Here is a 13186-nt window from a genome sequence, read left to right on the forward strand (position 1 = left end):
CTGAGCTGTCAGGGTGAGGCTAGACACACGGAGAGCGAGCGAGACGGAGAACGGGGGAACAAATAATTGTTTTATTGGGAAGGAAAGGAGTAAATAATATTTCAGCCCAGGAATTGGCAGTTTGAAGGAGATGGTTGAGAGAGCCAGGAGCAGAAGGAATCGTGATGCAGGTTTTAATGGAAGAGTTTTTCTTTGTCTCAAGGTAGGAGGTTTCGTCCTCACCCCGCCCCCCCTCCCATTATCATCATTATTATCATTAAAATAATTACCGTAACAATTACGGTTGATGAGACCTCGAGTTTATAGAGCACCTTTCATCTAAAAGTTCAAAGTGATTTATCTATGTGTCATCCCTTTGAGAGTGGTAGGAGGGTAAGAAAGTTTTTTTTTTTTTTTTTTTTTTTGGTCTTATTAGCTGGGAAACTGAGGTCCAAGCAGATACAAGATTCGGTCTAGGCCTCGGGGCAGGCAGCTAGGTTCGGCGCTGAGGCTGCTCTGCTGGGGGTCTCTATGGCCCTCCTGCCCACCAGGGCCCTTACACTTGTGGGGCCCTCACAGCTTATCCCTGGTACCAGTGCTCCCTCCCCGGGTGCAGGGGGGCCACTGCCGCCCCCCCCCAAGTCAGTAGCTCTGCAGCCAAGCAGCCAACAGCTCCTTGCACAAAGCAAACAGGCTGCGATGCTGTGGGATAAATAAAGGTCCTTCAAGGTCTGACTCACTCTGCGCCCATCCTGCTCAGAGACTTCCTGCAATCTGGTTCCCTTTCTTGTAGAAGCTGCTGTCCTTTCTAGACATAGTTCTTCCTAGTCTTAGGGAACCCCCCCCCCACCAAGAGAACCCAATATTCCTGAATGTTTGCTCCTTCCACCAACCCTCCATCCCCCCACCCCCCATAAGAGATGCTGGCCTATTCTTGCAGAATACAGGACCATTTCTGTGATGGGGAGAGGCAAATGCTTTAAAATGCACCAGGCGGACTGGGCGGCCTTTGCTCCCAGTGCAGCCCCGGCGCCTTCACGACCCAGCTGTCGAGGAAAGCACTGGTCACCCAGTGCTGGCTGGAGAGGCGGAAGCTGTCCCAGCTGACTGGCCACTAAGAGCTGTATTCAGAATGTCCACCCTGGCGTGGCAGCAACCTTCCTGCTTGGTCATTAGCACAGGCCCATCATTTCCACAACTGACGTGTTTTTTTCACTATCGTGACAAGTCTGCCCCTGGCGCCAGGAGTAGCTCTGAGCCCTGTAACCTGAGGCTTGCAGTGAACAAAACCCAAGGAAAGGGCCCAGCACACCAGCCACATACTCCCAAATGGTCTCCTGCATGGATTTCTGCAGGGTACATTTTTCAGGCAAGCTTTGTATTTTATAAATTTTGTTATGGGGGCTGGATGCCAGCAAAGACGGACAGAAACATGACTGGGAGCCTAAACCCCTAGAAAAACGTTTTTCCGATGCGGTGATTGATTCCCTGGTGCCCAGTACGACTCACTCCCAGCAGGCTCCCACTTTTCGGACAGATGGGAAGGTTATGATTTGCTCTCACAATTAGACCCTCTGGGAGCTAGGGTTAGTGAGCGCTTGTTCCAGAGGGAACCGTTTGCCCGGCCGAGTGTCGGGCCGCTCCTGCCAACACACCCTGGCCCTGGGATGGTGTACGCTGATTTCTCGTTAGTGGATGCCAGTTGCTTTCTGCCCCTTCCAACCAGCCCCGGGAGGCACAGAGGCATGAGCCCTGTTCCCATTTATGAGATGAGGCAAACTGAGGCATGCAAGCTCGATTGATCCAGGCCAGTGTAGACCAGTCTGGCCTTGCTGGGCAGGGTTCACCTTGATATCCGAGCGCCAGCCTGCTGGGGCACAGACATGAATTATGGGCTACTCTTACCTACTTCCTACTCTGGTGTCATTACAAAATGCTAACAAGGAGCCCTTTGAGCTAAGCGCAGAGAGTGAGGGCTTTACAGGCGTGTACTGCAGATGGAAAAAAGACCCAACCGTCGTGCTGAAAACAGCCTGCCCAACAGCATTCAACTTCACATTGGCACTGGTCACCTAGAAAATCCTTCCTTACATAAGCAAACACGTTCCATCCAAGCCGGCCTCCCGAGCGCTCACTGGTCCAGGAGTGGAACAGATCTGTGGCCTCAGGAATGCGCCTTGCTGGGGAGCCAGGTCAGTGGGGGAAGTGGTGTTCAGTGAGGGGCCAGGGGAGAGGAGCCCGAGGCTTTGTTGTGTGCCCTTCGCTCTCTGAAAGTTCACCCACAGTGAGACTTATCAGACACCCTGTCTGCAGTGACCTCCTTCCTCACGTCGCGAGGCGATCTTGGCAGCCTGCTCCAGCAGGAACAATGAGATCGGCAGGGCCCTCTCCATCATCCCGGGGCTTTTGCGGAAAACAACCAGCAATTATAAATAGACATTATTTGTATTTCCATTTTCTTGCTTTCAAGGTTTTCTGGAATAATTCCTTCGGTTCGTTTTGGGTTATTTTCTTCGCATACTTCCTTTGCTGGGGGGTCAGATTTCCTCCTTTCTGAGGCGCCTCGAAGACCCTGGCTGTGCGGGGATTGTGGATAAGCTCCGAGCATCAGAGATGGTTGGTGGGAAGAAATGAGGGAAGAAAAGGCATCTGCCAGCAGTCGCCTTTAAAAAGGCAACGGTGCCAACCCTGAGAGGCAAACCGATGCCGAGTCTTGGCCCCCTTGGGGTCCTTGTAGTGATTGAGCGAAGAATAACAACAACGACAACAGTAATAGTACTAATAATGACGGACGTTTATTTATTGAGGACTTACTATGTGCCAGGCTCTATACTGAGCTGTTGACATGCATTAACTCACCACAGTGAAGGAGGTCGACCCTTAGTTGTTCAAGACCCGCCAAGTTGTGGGGGGGTGGGCTGGCGAGGGTGTTGGGGTGCAGAAGGCACGGGCTGTTCTGAATCCAGCACGGCAGGCTGGTTCTGGAGCTGGGGCTCAGAAACACGAGAGTGAAATACAATTTCAAAAACTCAAGCGACTGAGGCGCTATGATGTATTTGTACAAGGGGAGGATTTTTTTAGAAACCGCCACCCCTAGCATTGAGGCTGGGGGGCATCGGGACTGTCTCTAACTTTTCATTCTCTCCTCCATTTGATTCATGTGTATGTAACCCTTCTCTCCCCCACGTCTGCCACCCTGCTTTGTAAAAACACAAGTGACAGTAAAAATAACCAGGGTCTCCCAGGGATGTTCGCAGGTATCTAGCACCCTTCTGGGCTCGTGTGGACTTTCACAGTCCTTCCAACAGTCCCACAAGGTGGGGACAATGGTTATTTCCATTTTATAGATGAAGAAACTGAGACTTAGAGAGGTTCAGTGTCTTGCCTGCATTCGTGCCCTAACGAGTGCTGGAAACAGCTGGGTCTGTCTACAAAGTCCATGCCCCACACTTCTCAGAGAACACACCTGCTTATCAACAGATATGTTTCTGTATCACAGTAATTTAAGATTTTTTTTTTTTTTTTTTTTGGTCACAGACCTAGGAAAATATGCGTACACACAAACGCACCAGATTTCTGCATTTGACTGTAGGGTTTCTCTCACCTACTTAAACTCCTCTGTGGGTCCTACTGGAAATCCACGGGTTGAAGAATATGTGCTCGAGATGATACTTTAAGAGCTTATAAATACACAGGATACTGTTTCCTCACTCGATGGACCATATGTTCACATATGGGTATATATGTGCTTATAAAAATACTTCACTTGCAAAAATTAATATGTTATCCCATCTGAACACTTAAAAGCCAGATTTCAACTGGGTGAGTCTTGAAACCATGGATTCCAAATCCGCTCACTGCTTCTGTGGGTGATTTGTCTATTAATTTTGGCAAGTCCTCTAGGCTTTGTTTCAACGAAACAGCGAAATAAAAAGAGCAAGATTCTGCTAAGTCTCTAACGGGAACCAAGCGGTTTCTTTATACCCCGTACCTTCTGATGCTATTGTACGGGCACGATTTGATACTTTCACGGGATGGAAGTGAGGCCTGTAGGCCCAGGAGTGAGACCACCTGGGTCTCGAGCCCGCCTCCAACCTGACCTTCTCACGGGACTTTGGGTAGGTCGGTTAGACTCTCTGAACCCCAGATTCTGCATCTGTAAATGGGTGGGAAACCGTAGCAGCATGGGGTGTATTCAATGAGGATTAAATGAAGTAATATCTAAACGAAGGTCTAGCCCATAATAAATGCTCAGTAAATGGTTGGTATTTCTTTCCACTGATGTTCCCAGTGCTGTTCCAGTTTCTTCTTACGTGGGTAGCCCTGCTGAAAGGGAGAAATTCAAGGAAATGAAATTTGCTTCTTTAAAAAAAAATCTGACCTGACCGTGACCTGATTTCTCCATAAAGGCTGGATTTCACTATTGAGCCAGAGACCAGGTGACCTGGCTGTGGGCCTGACTGGACCAGAGACTTGGGTGGGCCTCGTGCAGACCTGCCCACAGCCTCTTTGTGTCTCAGGCAGCTTCTTCCCTGCGAACTTGAACGTGACAGTGTTGTGTTTTCCTCCTCATTTCCCTGCAGGTTTTAATGTAAGGATTAATAAGACAATGTTTGTAGATGTCTTTGAGCTTCCCAGAAGAAAGGCACCCCAGGAGGTGGTAGATTCTCTGGCCTCCATAATCTACTCATGAAATATGGAACTTTGAAAGTGTGAGAAAAATCTCAAATCACTTTGACAGCATTTTAATTATAGTTGATTTGTTTGCCGCTAATAGTGAAAATGCTGTCAGCATGATTTGAGATGTTTCTTCCACTCAAAATGTTATATTTCATGTTTTCGAGTCATGAGGCAACATTTCGGTTTCCAGATAAAACCAGAATAGCTCAGTGAATGTGTTGGAGCACAAAGGCAAAGAGTAGAAAACGGACCAAATGTATCCATCCCCTCGGGAAACATCATCACAGAGTGAATTCTTCCCGAACTTACCAACTGTAGGCCCCTCGTTCATTTGGTCACACCACAAAAAATAACAAGCCCAGCTCTATGCCAGCCACCATGGAAAGAGTAGAAATTCCGCAGTAAAACGGCAAGGTCCTTGCCCTCCTGGTGCTTGCTATGTAGTGAGGACACAGATTCCAAACAAATAAACCAGTATATTGACTAGACCTTTGCGAATGATCATAGCTATAAAGGCAGTTTGAGGATGGCGAGGCAGAGAAGAAGGGTCTGAAATAGGGTGGTCAGGACAGGCCTCTCTGAGGAGGTAACTTTTGCACTGAGAAAAAGGAGACAGCACCAACCACAGAGGAAGGTATCACAGACAGAGGGAAGAGACCGTGCAAAAGCCCAGGGGCTAGAAAGAGCTTGCCGTGTGCAAAGTGTGAGGTCTTAAAAATTGGTGATACACGTCGCATAAAAGGAGACATTGATTGGTTGGCTTCCAGACATGGGGGGGGGGGGCATGAGTGCTGTGATGTGTAGACCCAAGTATCACAGAAAGGGCACAGCACTCTTCCCCAGAGCACCAAGCACTCCACCTGTGACAGAGAAATCTCCTCACAAGCAGTTCTAAGTGGCAGTCCTTCGGGGGGACTCTGGCAGGGTGGACATCATCTGGCCATTTGAGAAGGGCCTGGATGTCGTGAAGAATCTTCTAGCTCAGGCTCGGTTGGCTAACCCAGCCTTCGGGGGCCTGCTGGGAAGTGTCAAGCGTGGATAGAGTTATGGAAACTAGAAAGCCTCTTTTCATGTTTGCCTAGTGATGAGAGGAAGCAAGGAGTCTGTTGCTTTTTCATACCTCTCCTGTGGACTCTGAAAATTAATTCCACCGTCAAGATTCCCACGCCCCAAATGTGGGTTTGGGGAGAGAAATTAAGACTTTGAAGTCGAGGAAGAACGTACAGAAAACGTTCTCTAGACAAACGCTCAACATGCCGATGTCAGAATCTGTGAGGAGAAAAGTAAAAAGGCACCCGGGAGCCATTTTGGAGAGAAAGGAAAAAGGTAGGAGTGAAAATGGCTACTTCAGCTTAGGAAAGTAAATAGACGGCTAAAATAATAAAAGGTAGTGTTAAAGCTTTGGAAGGAATTTTTTCATTTGAGGGAGATTATGAATAATGAAATGCAAACACAGTAATTAATATATCCGTTAGCTGGTTTATGTTTTCTTCTGGAAGACGAATAATGTGTTCTAAGAGGCATGGCCTTTCAGGTTATCCTCCTTGGTTGTCATTGGGGGTGAGCCCGGAGTTTGGACCCCAGATTCCTTTACCAAACAAATGCTGGCTATCAGCGGCTCGATGCAGAGCCGTATTTATTCCAAGGCCACAAACTTCCTAATCCCCCACGAGCTCTTCCAAATGAACCTGACAACACTGAAATTTCTAAGGAGATTTACTCCAGCTGTAGCAAATCCCTAATAATAAAAAATTTCCCCAAATGAGTCAGTCACACAGGACATAAATGAGACGTTCTGTGTGAAGTCAGCATGTCATTCAGTGTGTGCCCTTTATACAAAAAGCCCAACCAGAAGACTGTGTTGTCCATTGGGCAGAGCCTGGGCACTGGTGGGGGGGGGGGGGGTGTCAGCCACCAAGTTGTCACTCGGGGTCCCTTGCTCCTCAAGCAAACCTGATAGGAAAATCCAGTTTTTCTAACAAGTTTAAGTAAGCCCGATTATTTGCTTCACAAAAGGATTTACCAGAGGGGTCCTTTAAATAACAAGCCCGGAAAGAAAATTTATAATTCGATTGATATGTATAAACCTTTTTCAAAAATGCATCCCTTCACAGTGTGTACGTAAATACGTAAGCATGTATTTTAGCTGCTGGCATTACAAAAAAAGGATTTGGGTGGTACCTCCACGGAGTAAATTGGGGCAAGCTTCTAGCCATGGCATTTGCTAGGGAGCCCAGCTTCGTCGCTGATTGTGTTAATCCCCTAAATTACTCCACGCGTGATTAGGCAACCAGATAGAACCCTCCCCTCCTGACGACCAAGCCAGTGGGATGTCTGGACTTTTCATTGTCCTTTCTGGAGAAACGGGCAACACAAAGCCTGGAGATATCTGGTTATCTTTTTAAAAAATACCTTCAGGTATTTTCTGGGTGTGGACCACGTCCCTGGCCCTGTTCTAGGTGACCCAGCGCTGTGACTGACTTAGTCCTTGCTACACGTCTGTGAGACACGGATGGCGACGCTAATGATGGTGATGATGGGATTCACATTTTCATTTGCCACATCGTGACAGATGGCTTCGTTTTCTCTGCTGTCCTACTCTGAACAAAAAATCTTTCTTATCTTATTTTTTTCTTTTATTCTATCGTGTACTGCTTTATGGGCTATTGAAATATGGTTAAATACACCATTACATTAATGTCAGGTATAGGATATAGTGATTTGACAACTGGATGCATTCCCCAGTGCTCACCGCGATGGTGCAGTGACCATCTGTCACCGTGAAAAAAAAATTCTTAATGGAAGCAGCTTTATTTTATATATTTGTGGCTTATTAAGAAATGCAAGCTCATTGTAAGCAATTCAGATAATAGAAAAGAACAAAGAAAGAAGTAGAAATTACCGATTTCTACCACCCATATATCTCACGACTGTTAAGATTTTAGTACATGTAGTCTTTCAGACTTTTTTCTGTTTGTGTGTGCAAGATTGTGTGTGTATATATATGTATGTATGTGTACACACATATGTGTAGGTATTTTAACACATCGCTTTTTAAAAATCCTTTTTTTTTAAGATTTTTATTTATTCATTTGACAGACAGAGATCACAAGCAGGCAGAGAGGCAGGCAGAGAGAGAGGGAGAAGCAGGCTCCCCGCTGAGCAGAGAGCCCGATGTGGGGCTCGATCCCAGGACCCTGAGATCATGACCTGAGCTGAAGGCAAAGGCTTAACCCACTGAGTCACCCAGGTGCCCCTAAAAATCCTTTTTTTTAAACTAACAATATAGCATGGCATTTTCCCATAAAAACAAAATATCTGTACCTAAAACACTATCAATTCACTATAGCAGTAGAGCATTCCATTTTATAAACACACCAAAATGTACTCGCCTTCCTTTGTTGGACATTTTGATATGGTGCTGTTTATAAACAAAGCATCTTTTCACTTTTTTTATGCCTTTTTAAAATTATATCTACACCCACAAAGATGCATATACATCTTTTCACAATTGTCTGATGGTTTTCTTAGGAAAAATTCCTAGCAGTGGACTTGCTGGATTAAAGGGTTTGTCACATTTCTGCCAAAATGCGCTCCAAAATGTTTTAACAGATGTTCATTCCACTTATACTGCACTTTCACCCACTCGCTCTGTTCACCTCAGAAATGGGTGTGAGTATACAACAAATCACGGCTAACTAACCACCAGGCTGAGTACTGACGCTCTACATAGATTATGTTGGTCATTTAAATCTCACAACAACCCTAGGAAAAAGGTTCTAATATCCCTTTTTGGCTGTCATTTTCCCCATTGCTGAGGATCAGAAAGGTTAAGTAACTTGCCTGAGGTCACCCAGCTACTAAGGCCACATTGGGATCCATACCTAGTTCTGTCTGCTTCTGGGATCAACCAGGGCCTGGCAAGGGGAGGAGGTTGGGGGGTGGGGGGTGAAGGGGACGCTTCCATCCAGGTTCCTACATACACTACTCACGTGAACTGGGTAATATCTGCTTCCTGAACACGGCTGGCTTCTCAACAGTGGCACGCCCTGATGGGGCATCACTGTTACTCAACTGAGACTGACTGACTGACTAACAGTGCTTACCTCAGAGTGGAAATACCAAGGAGGGATTTTCCAGAAGGTTTGGGGAATTTCCTTTGAGAACAAACTATCTTTCCCCTTTTGTTTTGGAAGTGAGGAAGCACATTTTCAAACTGAGAGTCCTCTCCCAAATTGAAATCGCAGATTCCCCCACCCCCCACTGCCTTTCTCAGTCTGTGGCTCTCTCTCCAGAGCTGCTGGGGGGAGACCCGCCATCTTGTCTACACTAGACGCACCAGCTTCTGTGATTCTTTTGACGGTAGGATTCCAACCCTCTGGGGTCTAAGACTGAACTAATCCCAGTCCCTTCCTTACACTTCCTTCCCTGCCCTGTTCCTAAGTGGCTGTGCAGTCTGAAATGTGGCTCCTGGGGGCTGCAGTGAGGCCTCGGGCCACTGTGGCTCAAATAAGCTGCTTGTGCAGGCAGCCAGCTCCCACAGACCCTGTGTGTGTGGCAGGAGCCTGCAGGCACATCCCAGGGAGGGTCGCTTCTCCCTCTCTTTACCCAAAAAAGAGAAATTTCTTACATGTTGTTTTAACAGTGTGCTGCAAAATAAACAAACAGGGAGGGAGAAGGAAAGGGATAGTGATCAGTAAGTGGCAGGTACAGTGACCAGAAGTTTGCAGAGAGCTGGTGGGGAAGGACTCGCCCACCTCAGCAGCTGAGACAGTGGTAGTCACTGGGAACCCAGGGAGGAGCGCGGAGTCGGCACCATGAAGACAGCCAGAGCACACGGCAAGGCCCAGAATGTGTGCCTGTGCAGTTAAAATGGCGTCCTGCGGTGTGTACGCCATCCTGCGAACCTAGCCAAGGATGTCCGGCTTTGACGAGTCTTCTCCAACCTGGTGTCAGGTTGATTCTGTTTGAAATGAGCTCAGGCCTCCGCGCAGGGATGGCAGCCTGCTCTGCCTCTTGCCGAGGCTAATAGTTATGTGCTCCTAGACGCTGGGTCCCCGGGGATTCACCCCCTGCTTTTGGAGAAAGGTTTTTATGGCCTTCTCTAATACAACGCTCATTCCTTTTAAAAACGTGTTGTTGACTAGATGCTGCAGAGGTGAAATTGGTAGAGTCATCTCAAGGAGGGAGGGGCCCACACACGGGAGTCTTTATCACTAGCAATTAAAGATAAGGGAAGAGGGGGTGACCCAGGAGGAAACTGAAACATGGGGGAGAGAGCAGGGAAGTAAGCAGATCTCTCAGGAACGTCCACAGTGTGCCTGGCTCAGTGCCTAGCACCGTCCTCATATCCTTTATTTCATCTCCAATCCAGCCCTCTGAACTGGGTATTTTTGTCCCCATCCTACAGATGAAGAAATTGATCTCAGAGAGGTTAAATAACTTGCAGTAATGCAGAGCTAAGAAGAAAAGGCTAAGATTCAGAGAGATCATGATGGAAATAAAAATGGTGCTAAGGAAGGAAAAGTGCTTGTTTGGAGATAGTTGATAGAAAGATGCTATTGTTCTTTTTTTTTTAAGATTTTATTTATTTATTTGACAGAGAGAGATCACAAGTAGGCAGAGAGGCAGGCAGAGAGAGAGAGAGAGAGGAGGAAGCAGGTTCCCCATTGAGCAGGGAACCTGATGTGGGGCTCGATCCCAGAACCCTGAGATCATGACCTGAGCTGAAAGCAGAGGCTTTAACCCACTGAGCCACTCAGGCACCTCAGGATGCTATTGTTCTTATGTGGGCAAGAGATAAGGCCCTAAAATCTAGCCATCCACCAAGGCGCCCATTCTCTCCATGGCTTCAGTAAGGCAATGCAGCTTCCTATATCCAAGTCAGCCAGTCTTAAAAGCAAACCTAAGTGGCCTTTATCAATCTGAAACACCCTGGTGTCTAGGAAGGGCAAGCACAGGAGCTGCGGTGAGACAGTGGTCCCTTTCCTCTCCTGAGAGTGATCTTTGCTCATACGTGCCCCTTTGTACCAACCTCACATAGGTATGACTTCATCGAGATTCGGGATGGAGACAGTGAATCTGCAGACCTCCTGGGAAAGCACTGTGGGAACATCGCCCCACCCACCATCATCTCCTCGGGGTCGGTGCTCTACATCAAATTCACCTCTGACTACGCCCGGCAGGGGGCAGGCTTCTCCCTGCGCTACGAGATCTTCAAGACAGGTCAGTGCGGTCACGGGCGGAGAGCGGGGTTCTGGGCGCGCCCAAGAAGGCACTGGGCCGCCATCGTTGTCGAGCCCTGGAGCACCATCCAAGGGACCTGTTTGATGGTTCCATGTGCGTAGTGGAAAGTTACATAAGTTGTTGGAGTTGGAAGAGGGGCTCAGGGGACCATGGACACAGCCCCAGATGAAAAAGCCGGTTTAACTTATCCAGCTTGAGAGCACGCCTTGCACGGTTAGCGCTGGGTGTGCCCACCAGGCAGCCAGGCATTGTCTGCGGCACCGAGAGAGGAGGGAGCACCAATAAAACAGAGAAACGCTTTCGAAAAGAATTTGATTTTTGTGTGTGTTTAAAAATCACAGTAATCTTCACGGGAAAAAAGCAAAACTTGGTCGAACTTCCTCCTAATTACTTCATGGTTTAATGTTGCCTTTATCCAGAATTTCACGGGCAGAAGGACATAATCTTTTCAGTGTTTAGAGTCTCTAAAAGATCTTACCAGTGGGGTCATACAGTAGGTTTTACATTCGCATGTGGTTGGTCCGAATTCTCCTTGCGGACCCATTTTACCTCTTCTGCCTGTCAGACCCCAACTTCCTAAATGCCAGGGTAAACACCTCCTGAAAAGCCATCAGAAGGGTAGTAGAAAAAGAGACAGAACACCGCACTTCCTTTAAGGTGACTGCCTGCTTTCTGTTAGGCCCCCCTTCGACTACTTTAGGTTCCGAGAACATGGGTCCATCCTTACTTCCATAACCGGAGTGACCCAACTCTTACTCCTCCCAAGTCTCTGGTTCAGTATCTACACTGACGTGCTCCGAGCAGCGTGCCCGGCCCTCCTGTGTGTGAGCTCATTACCTTGAGTCTGAGCAAGGGCCACCCCCGAGATCCCCCCTCACCCCCTGGGCTGCTCCCCACCTCGCAGGCTCTTACCCCCATCTACCAGTGTGGCCCCTCTGAGCCTCTGTTTTACAACTCGTGCATGGAGTCTTGTACAAGGGGAGCTGTCCACCTTGTCATCAAGAGACCCAAGTCCGGCGCCTGTTGAGTTCAGTGTAAGGGGACCTATTCATATATATTTTCTTTTCAATAAACAGTTCTTGAAAGGAAGTGGTAGCTGCTGAAAGCACTTTTTATATCCACTCTGTCTAAATATTTGTCAGATTTGTCTGCCTGAGAGCGAGAGTGTAGAATCCAATGAAGGGGGAGGCCCGAGGGAACTGCGTCCAGCCATCGTCGAGCCAGAGTGGGAGCACAGACTGTCCCGGGCACAAGTCCCAAGAAGGCCCGTCTGTCATGGGTCATCACACTCCCAACCACATGAGGTCATAGGGACCGGCAGTCTGTGTCCAGTGTCCCAGGAGGCTGGTGAGAGGCTCCTGAGTGCCTCAATCCATATTCCCTAGAGTCCTGTGCAAGATTCCGATGGGTCATCCACCAGCTCGGCTGGAACCTTCATCGTGCCCTCTTCTGCAGTGGAGATAGAGAAGATAGAAAGGAATAAAAATGGGAAGTTTGCCCTCTTCTCGTGGGCAAACAGGTGTGCGAACCCTCCCATGTAACAGACGCGCAGTGGGTGTTGTTGGATGCACATAGGTAAATAGTTATGTAAACGGAGAAGAAACTATAATATGAGGCAATGGGAATCAGCACCGAGTAGTAGAACTAACGTGATCGGGTTATGAGAACAAGGGCTCCATTGAGTGGCTTAGTAAGTGGGGGACCTGGGAAGTCAACTCGATAGCCAGGCCCCCGGTGCTAACGCAGCCACTCGGCTCCCCTGTGCGGACAGGGAACGGAAAGCAGCTGCAAGCAAGGTCTTGTGGGGAGCTGGCCCAGGGAATTCACAGAAAGGGTGAGCAGGACCCTTGAGCTCATTTTCATGCTTCCTGACTTAGTATTTCCCGAAGGATGGTGCCATGTTCTCCGGAAAGTCACAGAAGGAGTGAATGCTAACCTGCACATTTGCAGGGATGAGGGTAAAAGTTAAAACGTACAAGAGGGTAGTGTAACAGAGCGCTGCTGTGTTGGGGACCGCTAGTCTATGGATGCTTAGATGCAGGAACTCCAGCCGTGGCAGGCGGCTTTGCGTGGAGCAGTGGGGCAGCCTGCTTCAAGGACTAGGACGGCCTAAAGGAGGAGGAGAGAGATTCCTGTAGTGGGACACAGCCCACCGACAACAGCCGCATTTCTGGGGGAACCTAAGAGAGAAAACGAGAACCCAGTGTTCTTCTTGGGGTCTCCTGCCACCATGCCTGCCTGCGAGAGCAGCTCTCGGTGTGAAAATCGACCCTGTATACCA

The 13186-nt window shown here is 48.2% G+C and overlaps 1 protein-coding gene across 6 annotated transcripts in view; it reads left to right on the forward strand.

The window, feature by feature from the left end:
- The window catches only part of NRP2 (neuropilin 2), a 114576-nt gene that overhangs the window by 23701 nt on the left and 77689 nt on the right, over positions 1–13186 (forward strand). For all 6 annotated transcript variants that reach the window (XM_046018733.1, XM_046018734.1, XM_046018735.1 and 3 more), the window contains exon 3: positions 10703–10884. In XM_046018733.1, coding sequence (XP_045874689.1) covers positions 10703–10884 — 182 coding nt within the window. The remainder of the gene's footprint in view (positions 1–10702; positions 10885–13186) is intronic.

Source organism: Meles meles, chromosome 9 (genome assembly GCF_922984935.1).
Source record: "Meles meles chromosome 9, mMelMel3.1 paternal haplotype, whole genome shotgun sequence".
In the NCBI taxonomy this organism is placed as follows: domain Eukaryota; kingdom Metazoa; phylum Chordata; class Mammalia; order Carnivora; family Mustelidae; genus Meles; species Meles meles.